Genomic DNA, 20,871 nt, shown 5'->3' with positions numbered 1-20,871 from the left:
AGGACCAGGTGTTAGAGATGCCTGCTTGGTTCAGGGTAGCTGTCCCTGTCCAGCCAGAAGGGAAAGGCAGCCAGGAGTTGGACATTTGGGAAATGGAGGTCTGGGTTCCTCCTGCAGCTCCACAATACTCAGCAGCTGCTGCTCACCTGCCTTTGGGAGCTGGAGAGTGAAAGGAGCTGCAGTGAGTGCAGGTGAGCTGCCTGTGTTCTGTGCTATGCCCTTTCCCCTGCCCCTTAGGAGGGAGGCTTCCTGGCTCTGTGTGATCAGAGATTTTTGGGCATGGATATTATCCAAAGGCCTTGCAGGAACTCCTGGGTGCCAGAGGCAGGCTGGGCAAGGTGCTGGAGTGCCAAAATCCTTGGTTGGGCTGTGTCAGAGCCTTTTAAAAGTGATCTTGCTTTATGTGCAGTACAGGACATTGTGCTTGGAACCCTCAGTTCATGAGGAGCTGGTCAGGAATCCTTGTGTGTCTAATGTGGGATTTCAGCAAAGGGAGACAGCATCTTCCCAAAATCAGTGCAGAGTCTGAAAATGGGCCTGAGTGTCTTTAAAAACCACACTGCTGCTGCTTGTCATCTAATCAGATGTTCTCTCTGAGCAGTCTTTATGCACATCTTGGAAAGAAATATTCTGAGTTTAGAAGAAGAAAGGGTTTTAAAGGTGGAGACATTAAATCAGCTGTTTAGTGCTTCAGATATTTCTTTCTGGTTTATTTGGGTTTTAATTAATTTCTGCAGTACTGGATACTTTTTCGTGCCCACGGGTGAAAAGGAAAGTTTGGATTCATGTCTTTCTTCTCTGATGGTTGCATTTCTTGATGCTGCAAGCACCAGAATGTTTTCTGAGGCACTCTGTGTGTTATTTCTGAAATTGTGCAGCTTTACTGCAGGGAACAGCAGAGAGAAAACACTTCCATGCAGCAGTGCATGGCTTGCCTGTGTCTTAAGAGCTCTGTGTGTGAGTTTAGCAAGTGAGGAAAAATCATGTATCTACTTCTTGTGCCTGTCCTAGCTCGGGTTAAACTTTGTCTCATGTCCCCAGGCCTTCTGATAGGGGTGCAAACGGGCAGCTAGGCTGAGCCTAGGGCTTGACTGAAGCGTGTGGAGCTCGTGACCTACATAGTGGTACAAACTGCAGCAACATTCAGGCGAGATGAGATGTTGGGAGCAGTTTACACGTCTCACACGTCCTTTGTCTTGTGGAATGAAAGGCAGGGAATGCTGAACTTGCTGCAGGAAGCTCCTTAGAATCTCTCCTTAGAATCTCTTACTGCTTTATGCTGTTTGCAGTCCTAAAGCTCTTTGCATTTTTAATGAAATTTTAAATTATGGGACTTGACTCAAAATGGCTTAGCTTCCAGGAAAAAAAAAAAAAGTGAATTAGTGGCATGAGGTCTATACTGTGTTTAAAAATAGAGCCCGAGCTGGAAATGCCATTTGTTTAAAAGACTTGGTCTCATTTTAAAATTGAAGTTTGTTAGAGGTTTTGTAACGAGTTTGTCTTGTACACAAGCACAGAAGAAACTAGAAGAGACCGACTGGCAATGCATTTTATTGGTGGGAAAGTATTTCTTTGTTCCTTAGCAGTGTTTAGAGCCCAACAGACTCATTTTGATTCTGGAGCCTGGGATGATGTTGGGTTTTGGACAAGATCAGTGCCAGTTTTGCTCTGAATTCATCTCAGAAGTCTGTTTGCATAGACAGCACTGCTGGCTGGGGACTCAGCAGAGTTTCAGTTCCCTGCTTGGTACAGGATGTGTTTGATCCCAGGAAGATTTCTGCACTTAGCAAGGATGAAGAGTTTTGACCTGTCCAGATGGAGAAAGCAAGGTGGTGATTGCTGCAAGTGTGTTCCTGCATTTTCTCTTCTGGGGTTTGACGTGGGCTAGCTCCTCACAACCCAGAAAATCCCAAATCCTGGGCCATAGTTGGTGGATGGGGGTGTTGAAGCCTCCAAACCCCACACCCCAGCAGGTGCTGTGGGGTGCAATCCCACCCAGAGTCACCCAGCCCCTTCCTGCCCTGCTTTTCCACTGCTGTTGTTCAGAAAGGGACTTAGAAAAATCCCTCACAAATTACAGCTCATCTCTTTGCACTTGTTTAAATGTAGTGCAGGATTCCTAGGGAAATGCTTCAGTTTGGATCATCAGAAATTTTTAGTGCATGTGGAGACTGTTTGCAGAAGCTGAACTCCAAATTAAAAAATACCTGTGCACACTTTGAAGTGGGCAGCAGCTGCTGAAGTGGTGGCTGTGTGTTCTTCTCAAGGTTGTCAGAGAATTGAGTGGACCCTGCATAGTATTTCTTATATGGTGACCTCTTAGAAACTGCCCAGCCAGTGATTAATGATTGGAGCCTGGTTTTAAGCTCAGTTAAATGTGTGGAGTCTTCAGAACATGCAGAGCTTTGCAGTTAAATGTGAAGAGGGTGATGCTGAATCAAGTGCCAGCTTTGCTAGGTCCAGCACTGGGTCTCAGTGTTTGTTTTAAAGGAAAAATCCAAGTTTTCTCTTGCTTACACTAAGACTGATGAGGTGCTGGTGCTTGAGGAGTTACTTTGTGGGGTTTGCTGGCTGAGGACAGTTCTGTCCCTGTTGAGGGCTTGTGGAAATCCCACCCCCCCTTTACTCTGTGTGGTTGGCTGGCCAGCCCCAACACTGGGTCCAGCTGGAGTCTTGGAGGGTGGTGAATTTTGGAAATGCATCTTTCTAGGAATCTCTGCTAGTCAGGAAGGCCTTTCTGTCCACAGGATCATTCCATCTGCCTTCCCCTGGCCTGGGAGAGGATGGAGCCTTGAGTGTGGAGCTTATGCAACACTGGAGCTGCTGTGGCTGCTGCAGCAGAGAACATGCACAGAGATTAGTTGGCTCTTGCTAACTGTTAGGCTAGGGCTGGCAGATTTCTTTGGGACAAAATTCCTGTTGCTGCCTACCCAGTGCTACACTTAAGACACCAAGGAGAACTTGTTTGTCTTGCCAAAGTGTTCTGGAGCACAGTGACTGCTGTAGAGACAGTGAGTATTGATGTCTTAAAACACTGTGTAGAGGAATACAGAATTGTCTTTAATTTTCTCCCAGAAGAGAGGTGGCTGTACTCTCCATTCTCTTCCTTGTAGGGTGGTTTGGACACCTAAGTCCTCTTTGTTGTGGAAGCAATTGATATAATTTATTCAGTAATAATATGCTTGAAAGGATGTTGTGTTAAAACCCCCCCGTGCTAAAAAGCATAAAGCCAAAACTGAACTTCAGGGAGTACAAATACAAAGTTGAAATGTTAGATGTAAAGCTTCTGTCCACCAAGTTTTTGCAAGTTGTGAATTGCTGAATAGTTCCTTAAATGAAATTATATTTATAATGGATTAATGTTGTTGCCATATTAATGCTGCATAAGCTGACAAATTATACCCTGGTACCTTAGCCAGAGTCTTCCTCTACAACAGGTTTAAACATGAAAATGGTTGTTTTATAATGATTTAAAGGACAATTGTTGTGTTCTGACAAACTGGAAGAGAAGGGAGGGAATAGGCAGCTGAGCTGTCAAATCCCTTAATTACATTAGAGACCAAAGATACTGTCATTACTCATAACTAACTCCCAGAGCCCAGCTCCTTCCTAGTTTGGAGCAACTCAGAGCTCTGTGTGATTTTTATTCATTTACTGTGCCTGAGAGAGGGTGGATGTTGAAGGTTAATTTATTGCATGGCTTTTTCAGGGAGGAAAATAGGATATATAGCCTGGAGTTGTGTGTAGTAATTCCTGGATATGCCCTGTGCCTCATCTTAAATCCTAGGGGAGGTGTGGGCTCCTTTGATTTAGCACTTGGGTGAAGGTTTTTTGGGATTAAAGCTGTGCTAGTTTGTGCTTTCCTGTGAGTTACTGGAATGGTGATTTCTGGGCTGTAAGAAGAGAATTTATTTGGAAATATGTGGCCCTGGAGGGCAGGATGTCTCCTGAAACGTGGATTATTTGTGGGTGGTTGAGTCTCCTTTGGGTTCTGTTAGTTTTTGGATGTGTCTTAGGCCCAGGCTGATATTTCAGATGTAAACAAATCCTTGTTATAGTTTCTAATTCAAGCCAGCATCCTCTTTGCTCCTGTCGTCATCTGCCTCCTTTGCTGTCTTGCCTGTGAGGCCCTGGAAAAAAAAAAAAAAAGGATTTTTGTAGAATGGAAGTAAATAATTGTGCAATTAGGCCCTGTATCATGCTGCATAAATCTAGGTTATCTTAATAACGATTCTTAGGCAATGGAGCTCAAGTGGTGGCTCTGTGATTCAAATGGTAATTGACTGTGCAGCTAAAAAAATTAAACTCAACTGCTCTGTGTTTGGGATGATGACTATTGCAAAAGCTGGCATTGTTCCCTTTAAAGATGAACTCCCAGCTCCACAGCCCCAGCATGCAGCAGTGCAGAAAAACTGCTTAATATCCAGTTTTTTGTAGTGAAGTGCTTAAGAAATGTCTTTATAAACTTAATTCTGCCTTTGTGGAGCTGTAGTATAATAGCTTTTAATTGCATGATTAATTTTCTTAGAGGCCTCTGCTTAATTCATTGCATTGCCTGGGTATATATTGGGTTACAACTGAAGAGTTGTGTATTTTCTGTTCTTTCATTTCTTGTGTGGGTGAGTTAGAGAAGTAATGTCCTTTTTTTATGCTAGCATTTAGAGGAGGGAAACACCAGCTCTCATTTGGATAAAATTATCTACTTGGGGCTTATTGTTTGAGTAATGGTTTATTAGAATGGCCCTGTGTCTTGTTTTGCCACTCACCTTTATTTCCTTTTGACCCACCCCACACACATTAAGGTTTGATAAATCCATGCAAACCCTACTTTTTGTAGTTTCTGTTCTTTGAAGGCTTTTAGTGTGCTGTATTTGTCCCTGCAGCCCCATAGCTCTTTTAAATTCCCTTGTCTCTGAAAGTTTTTGGATGTTCTTTCAGGCTTGCAAAAAGTTGAGTCTGAGCCATTTTTCACTTCCTGTCAGTAAATATCAAAGTAGTGACTCTTCTGGGCTGGCTTCTCTTTACTGAATAAAATTCCTGTGTTTTTCTGGGGGTGTTTGAGGTTAGGACATGCTTAAGTACACAGTGGTGGTTCAGGGAGATCCTGCAAAGTGGGGTGGTGTGCTGGGAACACACGGTCACATCTCACAGCTCTGCTTGAAACAGCTCCTTCTGAGTTGGGTTGGTGGTTCAAACAGGTCAGTTTGGCACTTCAAAACTCAAATTGAGGTGTGCTAGTCCAGCTTCTCCCAGCATTGGTTCCTCTGGGGGGGATCTGCTCAGTCCCTGTCCTGCCTCATGTGCCCAGCTGGATGTGGCACCCCATGCTCTGGTTTGGGTGATAGGGTGGGGATCAGTCACAGGGTGGGTTTGATGATCCCAGAGCATTTTCCAGCCTCAGTGATCCTGGGATTCTGCACCATCATCCTTGGGCCACCGTGTGTTGTTGCAGCTTGTTGGGGTGCCAGGCTGGCAGTGGAAAGATGGGATGTGGCCTTTCCAAAATGTCAGCAGAAACAAAAGAACTTTCTTTCCTGAACCTCTGCATGTCCCTCTGGAAATCTGTTGGGATTGTAGGTCTGGATTTGGGGTTGAATTAGTGAGTTGAAGCCCAGTCTGCCTTCACAGCTGAAGAGTTCTGTCAAACTCTGTATCAATAACAGAGTCTGGTGCATCATTTGTTCTGTTCCTGTTTGCTCTTAGCTCTTTCTGAACGGGAAGGGCAGCTTTTCTGTGTCCTTTTCTGTGTCAGCTATTTTAGAGGGGCTTCATGAAGTGGAAGGGATTCACAAGGATCATCAAAGTGCAGCTCTTGGCCTTGCACAGGACACCCCAGCAATCCCACCCTGTGCCTGAGAGCATTGTCCAAACATTTCTTGCAGCTCTGCACAAGAGCTTGTGCTTCCTTTACTCTCTGCATGCTTTTGTATCTTTATTTATGATTCCAGACCATTTTGAAATGGAAGTTTCAGGTGCCTTTTTCTCAGTCTTTGTCAGTACAGGCTGTTCTCTAGAGCAGCCATCATCTTTCATGCCTTTGTTACCATTTTTTCTATTTCTGCTGTGAGGTCTGGGGGGGTTTTTTCCCCCCAATTTTAACGTGACCCCGTTAGCTCTTCAGCAAAGCCTCCATATGGCTGAGAGTTCCTGGACACATTTCCTACACCCCATGATGAAGGGAGAGACTCTTGCTCTGGGATGACTCCCAAATGCAATATAATGAGCAGGTCCAGAAGTGAGTTGTGGATGTAGGCAACCTGGCATTTCCTCCTGAGGCATCTGATTTATTTCTTTATGCTGTGGGAATTTGAGTTCCCCTCCAGACCTGTTGTCAGCCCCATGACCTCATGTGGACAGCTTTGCCTCCTGGATATGGAGGAGTTGCAGTTATTCCTGATCTGGGTTGTTGCATTTAAATTGCAGGCTGAAAGCTTAAAAAAACCTAAAAAATGGGGGTAAAAAGGAGTCCTTGTTGGGATATGGAGCATCAAGGGGTTAAATGCATTTCTTCTAAATGATAAAATGTTTCAGTCACATCTGAGTTGGTCCCTTTGCTTGTTGTTTAAGGCACAGATGGTAGAGTTGACAAGTGCAGCTGGCTGGCTACAAGGAATCCTCCTTTGCTCTGAAGAACTTTCTTCCTGTTCATTTCCTCTATACTTCCTGATGATCCAGGCTCCTAGAAAAATACTGAACTTATTTTGCATTTCATGCTGGCTAATGGAAATGCTGCCTGTTAAATAAAGAAGGCACTCATGGGTACAGCTTTAACAGCATGCATGTCAGGAAAGTCTTCTAGATTTGTCTGGGTATATTTTCCTATGCCATTTTCTTTTTTGTTGTTGGGATGCTGTCAAGCAAATGGCACTAATAAGAGCTTGGCCATTTGTCAGGGCTCTTAAATCTGTTTGAGGATGGAGTGTGGACACTTCTTGTAACACTCCCCCTGTAGCTCCAGGCTGTCAAGCTGTTGAACAGTTAGAGCAGTGCTGGTTTTTTTTCTCCCTTGCTGTTGCTCTGTGGACTCGTTTAAGCTGGAATTAAAGGGCTGGAGGTCACCAGGGGAACGTTTCAGCCCAGCTGTGCTGCCAGACCACCTCACACAGCTCCTGCAGCCCGAGTTCCTGAAACCTGCAGGCTAATTCAGACAACAAAGCAACTTTGGGAGCCTTCAAAGCCACGCTGTGCCTCTGCTCCTGGGCTCTGCTGTCACATGGGACGTGGCAGTGACAGCTTGGCCACCCCACACTGGTGGCTGGGTCCCCTGGCAGGCAGGAGGGTGAGGGGTGACACGGAGCAGAGCTGGCAGCAGATGAGGAGTGGGCCGGTGGGGAGCAGATTAAAGCAAGGCCAAGCCTCCCCTGCCTGAACTGGAAGTGAAAATTAGCATTCCTGGCAGTTGTGAAGCTTTTTTTCAGGCTGTAGATTCCTCAGTTTAAGGCTGTTCTTTGTTAAATGAAATTCCAGTTTGGGAGCTGGAAGCTGAGGGTTGAGAGAAATGGACTGTTGTTTTATTTGCAGGTCTCAGGTTCAGGGTGTGCAGAAAGGTTTTTAGCTCCAGAGCACAGCTTGAACAGCCCCATCATTCACAGCTTCAGGAATACTCAGCTTCTTGGAAATTTCCTTTCTAAAGAAAGATGAAATCTAATGCTTGCTAGGTCTTCCTGAAGCCTTTGATTCACAGAATCCCAAAATGGTCTGGGCTGCAAGGAACCTGAAAGCTCACCTAGTTCCACCCCTCTGCCATGGGCTGGGGCACCTTCCATGATGCCAGATCTCTCCAAGCCCTGTCCATCCTGACCTTGGACATGCCAGGGATCCAGGGGCAGCCACAGCTTCTCTGGGCAGCCTCTGCCAGGGCCTCCCCACCTTCCCAGGGAAGGATGTCTTCCCAACATCCAATATAAACCTTCTGTCTATCAGTGGGAAGCCATTCCCACTTCTCCTTTTGTTTCAGGCCCTTGTAAATAATAAATATTTGTAAAATTGCAAAGGGATATGAGTTTTAAAGTTCTTTTTTGTTTTTGTTTTGATGTAAAACCTGTCTCAGTGTTGGGTTTAAAAAGCTGTGTGTAAATTCTGAAGCACTGCATGCTCTGGCCTGCCTATAAAATAGGAGATGAGGTCATTTGCTCTTTGTTTTCCTGTTATATCCACTTTAAGAATGGAGTGAGGATCAGGGGTTAAATACTTGGAAATATAAGACTTCATAAAATCACTCAGACATTCTAATGATGTTACAGTTACTAGCTGGCAATGTTGATCATTGCAGGAAGAGCTGCAGCTGTTGGTTTTTGCAGCTTCCTTGTGATTCTTTAAGAATTAAGAATTGGTAAATGTTTTGCTATGTATTTTTGGCCACTTTCCATTATTAGGAAAAAGTCTGAATTTGTGAACAAAATCAGTTACAGGACCAACATGAGTAATTTACTTTTATATCTCTATGTATGTAAAAAATTGCAAGTGTATACTGCATATTCTTTAATTTGGACTTGGCATAATGTGAATATATAGACAGCTATTTTTGAAAGTGATTATAACAGCTGATTTGCATAATGATCCAGGATTTTTCTCATAGCAACTGGAAAGACTGTCATCTTCAGCAATGTGGGAATGATTTCAGGCTTTAAGGAGAGTGTTTTGTTCAGTCTGTGAGCAGCATTAGAGCAAAGGCATTTCTGCAGTGGCACATGGATTATTTGCATTGGTCTGGTTTCTCTATTGACAAAGCATCATTGTGGCATTGGGTGATTTATGAGATAATTGGGTGTTGTGATTTTAGGGTTCCTTGGGCACAGCACGGTCTTGTCTTGGCTCCTTTGGAAGTGGAGTTGTGTAGTTGGTGGTAAGAACTTGAGTGGAGGATGTTCTGGTGTTCTGCCTTGTGTGTCATGGGGCACCAGAGTGCAGAGAAAGTGTAAAGCTGCCAGAGAGTGACCAAAGGAGGGACACAGGGATGGGGAAGGGTCTGGAGGGGCTGCATGAGGAGCAGCTGGGGGCTCTGGGTTTGTGCAGCTGGAGGAGACTGAGGGCAGAGCTCACCAGGGGCTGCAGCTCCAAACTCTGCTCTCTGGGACAGGGACAGGACCCAGGGAATGGCTGGAGCTGGGCCAGGGGAGGTTTAGGTTGGATTTCAGGGAAAGGTTCTTTCCCAGAGGGTGCTGGCACTGCCCAGGCTCCCCAGGGAATGGGCACAGCCCCGAGGCTGCCAGAGCTCCAGAAGAGCTTGGACAGCACCCCAGGGATGCCCAGGGTGGGATTGTTGGGGGGTCTGGGCAGGGCCAGGAGCTGGATCCATGATCCTTGGGCATCTCTTCCAGCTTAGGATATTTGTTATCCTGTGATCATGGATCTGTCCAATAATTTTTTTTATTATCAGCACTAAAATCCCAGCTTCCATGTTTCTAAGACTGAGAAAGGAATGAGTACTTTAAAAACTGTTAGAACCATTTTTGGGAATGAGTATCTTAGGAAAGAGCTACTTTGGCAAAATGTGGTGGGATTTATTTTATGCTTTTTAAAAAGCCCATTTCAAATCCTTGTGGATCCTTGTGGGTTCCTTCCAACTCAGCATATCCCATGATCCTATGAAATTTTGGTAGTTACACCACTTTGGTTGACTTTGTTTTTGCATGTGTTGAACAGCCTCAGTAAATGACTGAGGCTTTTTCCATTTTTGTTTTCCTGTCTTAAAAAAAAAAAAAAGCTTGGAATTGATAATGAGCTTGTTGCACGTTTTAAATGATCAGTTCTCCCAGATTTCTAAAATTAGCAGTATGGTTACCAATTTCATGATGACTCAGAGTTCTTCCTTTGAATGGAAGCCCAGCTTCCCAAGCTCCTGTGTAAGAAATCTCATCTTGGTAGTGAATATCTTAATTTCAGCTTTGGAAATCGATGTTAAATGAAGTGAGGTGTGAAAAGGGGTGTCTGGGAGCTGCTGTGTGTGGCTGGTGAGAGCAGAGCCTGCTGAAGGTGATGCTCAGTGGATGGTTGCTCCTGAGCTGGTCCTTGCAGTGATCAGGGGCTGTCCCTGTCCCTGAAGAGGAGTTTCATTCCCCAGCATGGGGATAAAAACAGGCTGGCAGGGATGCAGGAACAGCCATGCCCTCCACTTGCTGCGGATCTTGGGGTATCTTTTCACAGGATGGGTGGAAGAAATTGGTTTTATGACAGCTTTTCCATTTAAGTGATAAAACTTCAGTTTCTGCTCAGAGATTTAATTCATCTGTGCAAACAGCAGCACCACTTCCATTCTGTTCTTCCATCCTAGTGCTTCCTGAAGCAAAGGCATTCTTTAATTCTTTGAACCACCCCAAGAGCTTTATAGCAGCACATCAGAGCTGCCAGAGCTGCAGGAGCACTTGGCCAGTGCTCTCAGGGATGCACAGGATGGAATTGTTGGGATGTGTGGGCAGGATGATGCCTGTGTGTCCCTTCCAGCTTGGGATATTTGATGGTTCTGCATCTCTTCACCATGCTGCCAGGAGTATTTATGTCAGCATGTATTGGAAAGCCCCCAAATTCTCTTCCTCAGCAGTAAGAAGGGGTCTGTGATTGCTGTTCCATGCTTTCCTTGGGAGCAGCTGGAGCCTGGTGCCTGGAAGGGCGTTGCTGGGGCCGTGTCCTTTGGCAGCAGCCCTGTGCAGACACCAGGGTGAGTCAGCAGTGGCTGTGAGCTGCATTCCAGTCTAATGCTTTGAGATAATCACTGAGGTGCTTCAGGACGATTATATTTAGGTGGGGGAGACATTGGCTTGCCTGTTTAAAAGAATTATTGTGTTTTTCTAAAAACAACCCTTCCTCCCCGTGAGGCTCACTGTTGGGTATTTCATTTTGAGCAACAGTTGAGTTGGGTTTTTGTGCTGCCAGGTTGCAAAGCCTCAGATCACACAAAACAATTTTAGTGAATCAGCATCCCAGGCTCACAGAATAGCTGGGGTTGGAAGGGACCTCTGGAGATCATCCAGGCAGGGTCACCTGGAGCAGCTGACACAGGAGCACTTCCAGGTGGGCTTGGACTGTCTCCAGAGACAGAGAAACTCAACACCCTCCCTGGGCAGTGCTCTGTTACCCTCCAGGGAAGTTGTTCTTCCTCATGTTGAGGTGGCTCCAGTAAATAGATTCGTATTTTTTCCCCCCCTACCCCGTTTGAAGTATTTGTTCATTGTCTTTCCTTACTGGCATATTGTGAAACACCTTTTGCAATTCTCACTTTTGGTTTAAAATGTAAAAATAATTGTAACTGTCACAGAATCATGGAATAGTTTAAGGGTCCTTAAAGCTCATGGTATAAAGTGCCTTAAAGCTCATGGACCTTGAAGTACCACCCCATGCCCTGGCAGGGACATCTTTGACCATCCCAGGCTGCTCCAAGCCCTGTCCAGCCTGGCCTGGGGCACTGCCACGATCAGCTGAAGTGCTCCTGGTGCCTCCTGGTTGCCGGGGTGGGGATCAGTCAGTCCCAGGCTGCTCTCCTGACCATGGAGGGCTTTGCCAGCCTGCTGGCTGCTGTGGGGCAGTGGTGCAGTAGTTTAGGAGCAGGAATGGCTGGGAGCTGTGCCCTTGAGCCAGGGAGAGGAGCAGGGAGAGCCAGGAGCTGAGGAATTGAGCTTCCAGCAGCCTGGGAGCGCCCCGGTTATTTTGGAACTTTTTATCTGCCTGTGCCTGCGTGCTTGGAGGCTTTGGTGTTTGGAGCAGTGTGTGAGCAGGCTGGGAACACTGCTGTTAAGATGTTCTGTTCTCTTGGCTCAGGGGGTGTGTCTGCCTCTCTCCCATCTTGCACCAGCTGGGAATCCTGGAAAGTATCTCCTGTCTCAGCCCCTGGGAGAGGAGAAGCATCTGAATGTCAACCACGGGCTGCAGTGCCTGAACAAATGGAGGAAAGCTCAGGATTGCAAATAGAAGTGTGAGCGAGTCACTCACAATTCAGTGAAGTTTGGGCATCTGTCCCATGGGTGATGCTGCAGCTGAAACTGAGTTTTGTTTTGATGTGTCAAAATGAAATTGTTTTCCCCCTGTTGCCAGCACGAGGGCTTGTCTTCCACGAGAAGTGCTGTGGAAAGCAGACTGATATACTGGATTGTTTTGCTGTGGTAATTTATGGTTTGTGTAGCCCTGCTGCTCAGAGCAGGATGCTCAAGGCTTTGGAGGAGAAATGCTGGAACTGGGAGTGGGGAGGAATCAGGCTGAAATTGGGAAGGAAGAGAGAGTGATGGGGTGTATTAGCCAGGTAATTCAGTGAATATGATAGAGAACCAGTTTCTTCTGCTTATGGCAGGGAATAACTGATAAAACAGTAAAGACATTGCTAATTATATCTCACCTTTTGTTAATTAAAGAGGTGTGAACTGCTTGCTGAGTAAAATAGATCAGAGGGAAGTTCAAAGTTAGTGATTTGAGGTTATCCCAAGCTCTGTAAGTTAAGCACTTCAATGTTTTGTTGGTTTTTTTTCCCAATATGTGTTTTTTTTAGTGTTTGGGCAAGTACAGAATAAACTGGAAACCAGACACAAACCTGTTTCAGTGTCTGTATTTAAAGCAGCCACAAATATTTATTTGGCTTACTCCAAAGCTTTTTCATATTTTTCTCTTTGTCTGTACAAATGATCTGTTGAATGGCCCAAGCAGACCAATGTCTATTAATACTTGGATTACAACACACTAAATGCTAATTTATTTTTTTTTTTCCAGGAGTACAAAACATTATTTCCGTGTATTCAGTTCCTAATGTTTTTCTGAAGCCTTGCAGTTAATGGTGTCAATGCACAACTTGGTTTGTGCTGCTCTGCTCTTGAGGACTTGTGGGAGTTTTGCAAGGGTGGAGTAGAGTAGTTTGTGTCCTACTTCAGGCTTTTCTTTGTGCACAAGTAACTGGAATTTTAGTGTCTTGGAAGCCAGTGCAGTATCTCCCATTCTGACGTGGTTATTCTTTGGAGCTTTGGTATATTTTGACCATGAAAATAAAAACGAGTTTTAAAAGGTTGGGATAATTTAGGTTGAGAGGGCCCTCTGGAAATCACCTCCTCCAGCCCCCCTTTTTAAAGCTGGGCCAACTTCAAACATATCATGCTTTGTTCTTGCTTCTGCTAAAATTAGTTTGAGGAGGAGTATGTTAATGTGGCAGGGTATGGGTTGTTTCGAGCTGCTGCTTTCATATCTGGTTCACTCTTCAGCTGAGCTTTTTCACTGCATTATCATTTCTAATAATGCTTTAAACTTGAGAAGACTTTCTTTTCTAGAACTCTGTTAAAATAAAAAAAAATCCATATATCATTTCACCACGGGGAAAAGTAATACCAGTCATTTTCTAGCAGTTTTGAGTTCTTTACTACATCAACTCTAAATGTAAACTTAAAATTTTCTTATTTGCCCTTTTTCCTTAGCATTGATTAGTTTGGCTAAGAGGTGCTTTTCTTAAATTCTTTTATCCTGGGCTGCTTTTGGCCAGTGAATTGCATGTAGTTCAGAACAAGAAATAAGAATATTTGTGCAGAAGTGGGTAATTGTTGGGGTGTTTCTTTATAAGCAAAGTATATAATCCTTTCCAGATCTACACATTCCCACCTATTGCATGCAGTCTGAGTTATTGCTCTGATTTGGGTACAGTGAAACATTTGATTAATATCCATTGAATGCTTTTGTAGATATTTCACCTGCTTTATAAATATTTCCATAACTTGCATATTCAGATATTTATCCCAACATAATTGCTATGGGCTTTCCTGCAGAGAGGCTTGAAGGAGTGTACCGGAACAACATCGATGATGTAGTCAGGTAAGGCTTTCTTTTTCTTTTCCTTAGCTTATAAAACCTTGAATAATCTTTTCTACACTCATTGATGTCCTGCTGAGGAAAGCCTGTGTGTTCTGACTTGTAGAAATGCTGAGGTTTTTTGCATCTTGTAGATGTTGCCTTAATAGCTGTCCTGAAAAATGTTGGAAACAACAAAAAATGGCCAGGCTGCTGTTCTGGGTTGATCTCAAATGCATATAATCTGCTTTTTTAGTGGGAAAATTTGACTGCAGTTAGAGTAAAAAGAGGTTATTTACTTCTAGAAAGACATCAGTGCAATGGCTCTCTTCAGTGTCAGGAATTTCCTCAGGTATTTCAGGATAAGTTTGCCCTTATCCTTTCTTCAGTTGATAAATGAAGTGCTTGATGAGTAAATTTTGATTTCTAATAGTAAATGTAGTAAACATTTGTTTAAAATAGTGAATTTGAAACCTGTGTTTCAAATAGTTAATGTAAAAGTAAATTATTTTAAATAAAGGCTTTTACATTTGGTTGTGTTGAATAATTATGGACAAGAAGAAAGGTGACCTGAAATTTGTTACTGCTGGTAAAAAAGCCCCTATAGGTTGTCATTTTTAAATTCAGAAAAAAGTCATTACTCTGAACTGCTGGCTACAATTGAAGAAGAGGTGGGGAGTGTTGTAGGAACACTGTCGTAATTCATTTAGTTAAAACCCTACCTGGAGAGTGTGAGAAGTTGCATTAAAAACCAAACACTTGGTAGAAGCTGCCAAAAGTTTGTGGTTTTAGGATTCAAAGTTGTGATTTTTTTTTTGAAAAGTGGTGCTTTGAGAGAGATCATTTGAAGAGAGATTATTTGAGAGGGATAATTTGAAGTCCTGAGCTCAGTAGCTCTGTGAGAGACTCAGCCTTTGGGGTGAGGGATCATGCAGGAAGGTTTTCAGGGAAGGTGTTGGGTGTGTCTGGACAAGGAGGTGCTTCTCCCAGCTGGCAGGTGCCATGGGGAGTGTCTCATAATTGTGCAAAGTGTTCCCACATGGCATCCTCCTGTCTGAGCTGGAGACACATGGATTTGATGGATGGAGCACTCAGGCTGGATGGGTGCAGGCAAAGTGGTGTGGGCAGCAGCTCCTGGTCCCTGTGGAGACCAGGGGACAGTTGGGGTCCCTAGGGGCTGGTGCTGCTCAGCAGCTCTGTGGGTGACTCTGACAGGGATTGTGGCACCCTCAGCACATCCAGCTGTGACCCTGAGCTGTGGGTGTCAGTCACATGCTGGAGGGAAGGGATGGATCCAGAGGCACCTGGGCAGGCTGGAGGGCTGAGCCTGCACCAACCTCATGGAGTCCAGCAAAGTGAAGTGCTGGTGCTGTCCCTGGATCAGGGCAACTCCCAGGATCAGTCCAGGGGATGAGCAGCTGGAGCAGCCCTGGAGAAGGAGCTGGGGGTGAGAGCTGGCACCCAGAATCACCCCCTCCGTGCCCTGGGCTGAGCCCCAGCCTGGGCAGCAGGGGAGGGGGGGATTCTACCCCTGTGCCCTGTGCTCAGGTGAGACCCCACCTGGAATTCTGGTGCCTCCAACATAAGGAGGATGTGGAACTCTTGGAGCAAGTCCAGAGGAGGCCACTGAGTTCTGATGGGGCTGGAGCCATGGCAGGGGTGGCACTGGTTGGGCTTTAAGGTCTTTTCCCACCCAAACTGTTCTGAGATTCCATGATTCTACAGTTGTTGGCAGGTAGAACTAGGGCTGCAGGAATTTCCATGGGGATTGCACCCAGGCTGGGACAGAAGTGAGCTGAGCTCCTCCATTCCCACCTTGGGAGGACTCATCAGCCTCACCTGACAGTCAGAGCTCTGGAGGCAGTGGCTCCCTGCACAGCTGCACTCAGCTGGGCTCCAGGGGGTTGGTTTTGCATGTTCCACTGTCATGACGAAAATCACCATCCACAAATAGCACTGAGAGTGTCAGAGCCTTCAGCTGAGCTGGCTGGGGGAGGTGCAGTGCCTGCATTCTCTGCTGCCCTGGTGAGCAGGGCCATTATTCCCATGGTAGATTAGATATTTGGAAGAAATTCCTGGCTGGGAGGGTGGGCAGGCCCTGGCACAGGGTGCCCAGAGCAGCTGGGGCTGCCCCTGGATCCCTGGCAGTGCCCAAGGCCAGGCTGGACTCTGGGGCTTGGAGCAGCCTGGGATGGTGGAAGGTATCCCAGCCTTGGCAGGGCTGGAAGGAGATGAGCTTTAAATACCTTCCAACCTAAATCATTCTGTGATTTATCCAAAGTCCAGCCTTTGCCCCTGTCCCACAGTTTTCAGAGGTGGAGTTCATCAGGGTGTGGATATTCCATCAGCTTCATGAAAAGGTGCCTCTGACTGCTAGGCAAGAAAGCTGGCTGGAAATGTGGAGCTTGTGGCTTGGGAGGGACCTTAAAGCCCATCCAGTGCCACCCCTGCCATGGGCAGGGACACCTCCCACTGTCCCAGGCTGCTCCAAGCCCTGTCCAGCCTGGCCTTGGGCACTGCCAGGGATCCAGGGGCAGCCCCAGCTGCTCTGAGCACCCTGTGCCAGGGCCTGCCCACCCTGCCAGGGAACAATTCCTTCCCAATATCTAATATAACATGGGGATAATGTACATAAATATTGATAGGCAGGAGTCTTTGAAGGCCCTCTTCCATTCACAGCCTTGATTTCTGTAGCTTCTGGATGAAGGAAAATACATTTGAGTGGTTGAGTAGGTAGATATGTGTAAATTAGATTTTAGTGCTGGAATGCCTATATAATTATGAAGCTGTCCATAAACACTGATCAAAAGGAGCAGTGATCACCTAAAAGCATCATCAACCAAATTAAGATAAGCAGAGATGTAAATTAAGTGGCTGCAGGGAACTGGATGCTCAAGTATTATTACATTTGTTGCCTTCTCTTTTTAAACAAGAAGAAAATGTGATCATGCAGCATTCTGCATGTTGCAGTCCTCATCTGCTCCTGCCATCTTTTTATTGGGGAATTTTTTTCCAAGTGCTTTTTATGCAGTAATCCAAGGTGCTCAAGCTCCTGAGCAATTGGTATTGAGCCAGGATCCAGCAGTGGGCTTTTTCTGAATAGCTGGTACCCTGACAAATTCCAGGCTAATGCTGGATGAGAAGTACAACCTGCACTGCTGGCTGTCTCCTGTGACTGACACTTGGAGAGGTTTTGGATGGGATTTTGTCCTTAAAAACATCCTTGCCTGGAAGCTTATACTCCACTGTGTGGATGTTCCTGGAAAAGCAGAGCCAGCTCTCCTCACCCTCTGGTGTGTGTTAACAAACAGGAGCATCTCCTGAAACAAATCCTCTTGTCCACCATCTTCCTGAGGCTCTCCAAGGCTGCCAACAGGGGCACCAGTGGCACTCTAGAATTTTTTTCCTGCACTTGGAGTTTCACCCTCACAAGGAGCACTCACATCTGTTCCCATTTTAGTGCAGGCCTTTAACCACAGAGCTGTTCTAGGTTCTTCTGGAATATTATGACTGATAACCAGAGCTTGTTTTTGCTTGAGCTTTCCAGGATTTTAGCAGCTAGTGTTTCTTTTCAATTTGAACAGCATGTTCTGTCATGGCTAATTAAATTCCTTCTGGCTGATGTGCAGATACACACTGTTGATGATGTTAAGTGTAAACATTTGCATGTTATTTCTTCTTGCACATTGCCAGGTGACACATCATATATAATCACAGCACTTCTGATGAATCATGCTTGCAGTTTGGCTCGCCGAGGCTTGTAGGGGAAGTTTGTGTTCCAAAGTGAGCATGGAAATGAAATGAGTGTGGAAAAGTGGAGTGGTCCTCCTTCCAAAACCCACAGTATCACTGGGGACAGACTTCAGTGGCAAATAATAAAAAACCTGGGGTTGAAGTGAATGATTCTGGCTGGAACTGGAGCACAAGAGTTACTTTACCTGCTTTTCTTCTTTGTGGCAAAATATTTGGCACAGGTGATTAAATAGGAAGTGTTTCCAGATACCTGGTGTGATCAGTGCTTTCTCTTTGAAAAGAACCAAGCCTTCCTCAGCTTCTTACAGTGACCTGCAGGTGTTTTAGGAATCAGGAAATCAGTCCATGTACAGTAAACATCTCAGTTTCAGGTCAGACCTTGCTTCCCTGAGTTGCATTAGTGGTGTTATCCATGCTGTTGGATTATTTGGAGGAGTGAGGTTTCCAGCACTCTGCCTCCTTGATTTTTGGGGCACTGCTGGGACTGGGAATGCAGAACTGCTCATGCTGTGTGCTGCTTTAAGGATGCTGCAAATTGAGGTCAATATTATTCAATGTATATTCATACATACTTTTTCTTTTTCTCTCTTGAAGGTTTTTGGATTCAAAGCATAAAAACCATTACAAGATATACAATCTGTAAGTATGCTCTTAAAGATACATTCTCCAAAATAATGACTTCTAAAAATAGCTGAGGAGTGCAAGTGGCTTGTTGCTGTCCTGAAGCAGAGCTGGAGATGTTTTGCACATTTCTTAAAACAATTAAGGCTGATTGAGAGCACTGGTACTTCATTTAGTGGAGCTGAGTGAGGTTAAATGAAATGCTGGTGTGTATTCATGTTACTTGAACGCTTTTAAATGACTTGGCATCCAGCCAATCTGGAGCTTGGGCCATGTGATTAAAAAGTGAAAAGTAATTCACAGCAGGCTTTCTGTCCATGTATTCATGTCCAATTGCCAAATGAATATTTTCCTGTTTTTTTCTCTTTTTTAACTCAAACTGCCTTCGTACCAAGGCTCTGTTTGCTTCCTCCCTTTTCTTGTCTGTCCCTGTTTATTACTTTAAAAAAAGCTGTTGGAGCAATTGGTGGTTGTTTCTGACTTCTCTGAAAATTTAGTTCTGCAGAAAGCTGGTACTGTTACAGGAGTTTTCTGGTTTTGGTTTTATTTTTGGGGGGTTTTTGTTGCTATTCCTTCATCTAATTTATTCGTTAGCTTAGACTAATTTCATTTGTATAAATGATTTAGTAATGTCGAAGAGTCGTAGTTTTCCTACCCCTCATTTTTTTCCTAAAAATCCAAGTTGAGGATTGACTGTCTGAACTGTTACAGCTTTATTATTTTTTTACATGAATATATTTCTAAATATCTACAGTTAATAGAAAAATTTCTGTAGTACTGAAATCCAGGCAATGCATGACATTGTAATCTGTCAGTCATTAAAACAAATATTTAAAAATAAGGATTTAAATCTGCCTCTAGGTTAGCTAAAGGATTGTGCATCAATTTTCCCTGGTATTGGAGAGAAGTGACAGTAGAAGCTGAGGAACCTTCCAGTGGTCACTGAAGTTGTTGTGGGGCAGAAATTTTTGGTTTTGTTTTCAGTTTCCTTTTATAAAAATTGATTTTCTTGTTGTTAGCTGCAAAACAATCACAAATGAATCTTGCTAGAATTACTTTCTTCATGCTCAGATGAAAAATTTTGGAGGATTAAACTGTCTGGAGAGATCTTAATGCTTGTGCAGGCAAATTTTATAAATATAAAATGCCATCAGGTGAATTGTGGCAGTGTTTGGTCAGGAGATGGGAAGGAATTGCATCCATCAGGTATTCCAGAGAACTCCATTTCTTCAGATTAAGCTGATCCTTTGTAAATAATGATCTATTGTCTGTGTTTCAAAGGAGGAGGTGGGAGTTCAGAGGAGTTACATGATGATAGTCAGAATTATTTCAAAATCTGTCATGGGATTTGAGTTCCCTTAAGGTAGCTGTTCCATGAAGTTGATAATAATGTGTGTATTGAGCAGTTTTATCTAAAAGGATTTAGAGATTTTTCTGAAACTATGTCAGTTATGCCCCATCCTCACATCTTGGCTTTTAACTTCCCAGCAGTTTGAGCAGTTTAATTTTTCTTCTTGTGTTGCTTCTCACTTGTTTGCCTTTGCTGTTTCTTCAGTATTCTCCTTAAATCTGTTTTAAATCTCCTTTAAATCTGTTCTTCCACTTGGATCTCTTCACTTCCCATGCTGACAGATTGTCACCTGCCCTGTTGTAATCATCTCCATCTTCTCCTGTGGGTTTCCTTGAGCTGTCCTGCAGGCAGGTGGTTAAAAGGAAGGAGCTGTGATGAAAATGGGGATTCTCTGTGCTTGCTGTGTCCCTGGGGCTGGGCCCTGGCAGAGGAAGCCCCAGGCCCTGTCAGCAGTGGCACCTTGACAGATCAGGAGGGTGCCTGCCTGGCAGCACTGTGCTTCTGGGTTGCTTTAAACTCACTTTACTCCTAAGAGCAGCCAAACCCCTCCTTAACCCCAAAAATGCCAAAAAATATTCAGGTTTCACCTGGAGGTGTGATGTTTTTTGAGTTATAATAGTGTTTAAACCCCACCCCAAGTGCATTTGGAGCATGAAGCCCCACCAGCATCCCCAGAGTGTGTGTTGGTGGGATTTCTGCTGCAAATACCCACAAATGTAGTGCAGCTGAGCCAAATTTAGTGCAGTGTATCCAGCTGATACCAAGGATACACAAGCAATGGAGCTCTGCATTGCTTGTGTATCCTTGGTATCAACAAAACTATTTTTTAATCCCTCATGGTATTCTATTCAATGATACTCTCTCAAAATTTCAAATTTGATGTTTTTTCTGCCCATTTGTGGATTTTTTTTTTTTAATGTTTTGTAGACTTTTCATCTCTTACTCCCCATTTGAGCTGGGTGTTGCTTTAGAAGGAAGCAGGAAACTTTCCTGGATAAGATGCTTTGTGGTAACTGCTTTGCTTCCCAAATTCCTGTGCTGCTGGCTGCTCCATCCCCCTTGGATGGACATCCTGCCTCCAGCTCTCTTCTCAAAGGCTCCAGTGCAGATAATATTTTTGGGAGTCTCCTCTTAAGTGCCAGCTTAACCTGGTCACTTCTGACCCAGAGGAAGTGACAGCAGTGTGATTGGAGCTGTGAGAGCTTTTCCCTAGCAGAGGGTAGAGCTGAGAAGGCTCTGGAATTCAGGGAGAGGGAAGCCCTGAGAGCACGTGCAGCCCCAGCAGACCTGCCTGTGGCTGTGTCATGGGCAGAGCTCAGGGCAGCACTGGGAGGCTCCAGTTACAGTCACACAAGGAGCAGCCCAAAGGTTTGTGTGTCTGAAAGTGTCTGCTA

The 20,871-nt window shown here is 44.7% G+C and overlaps 1 protein-coding gene across 1 annotated transcript in view; it reads left to right on the top strand.

Moving 5' to 3' along the window:
• The window catches only part of PTEN (phosphatase and tensin homolog), a 47,905-nt gene that overhangs the window by 2,131 nt on the left and 24,903 nt on the right, over positions 1-20,871 (top strand). The window contains exons 2-3 of the mRNA XM_059851070.1: positions 13,692-13,776; positions 18,100-18,144. Of these exons, the coding sequence (XP_059707053.1) occupies positions 13,692-13,776; positions 18,100-18,144 (130 nt within the window). The remainder of the gene's footprint in view (positions 1-13,691; positions 13,777-18,099; positions 18,145-20,871) is intronic.

The sequence above is a fragment of the Haemorhous mexicanus genome, chromosome 7 (assembly GCF_027477595.1).
Source record: "Haemorhous mexicanus isolate bHaeMex1 chromosome 7, bHaeMex1.pri, whole genome shotgun sequence".
In the NCBI taxonomy this organism is placed as follows: Eukaryota; Metazoa; Chordata; class Aves; order Passeriformes; family Fringillidae; genus Haemorhous; species Haemorhous mexicanus.
The sequence above is the reverse complement of the archived record's forward strand: the minus strand, read 5'-3'. Positions and strand labels throughout refer to the sequence as shown.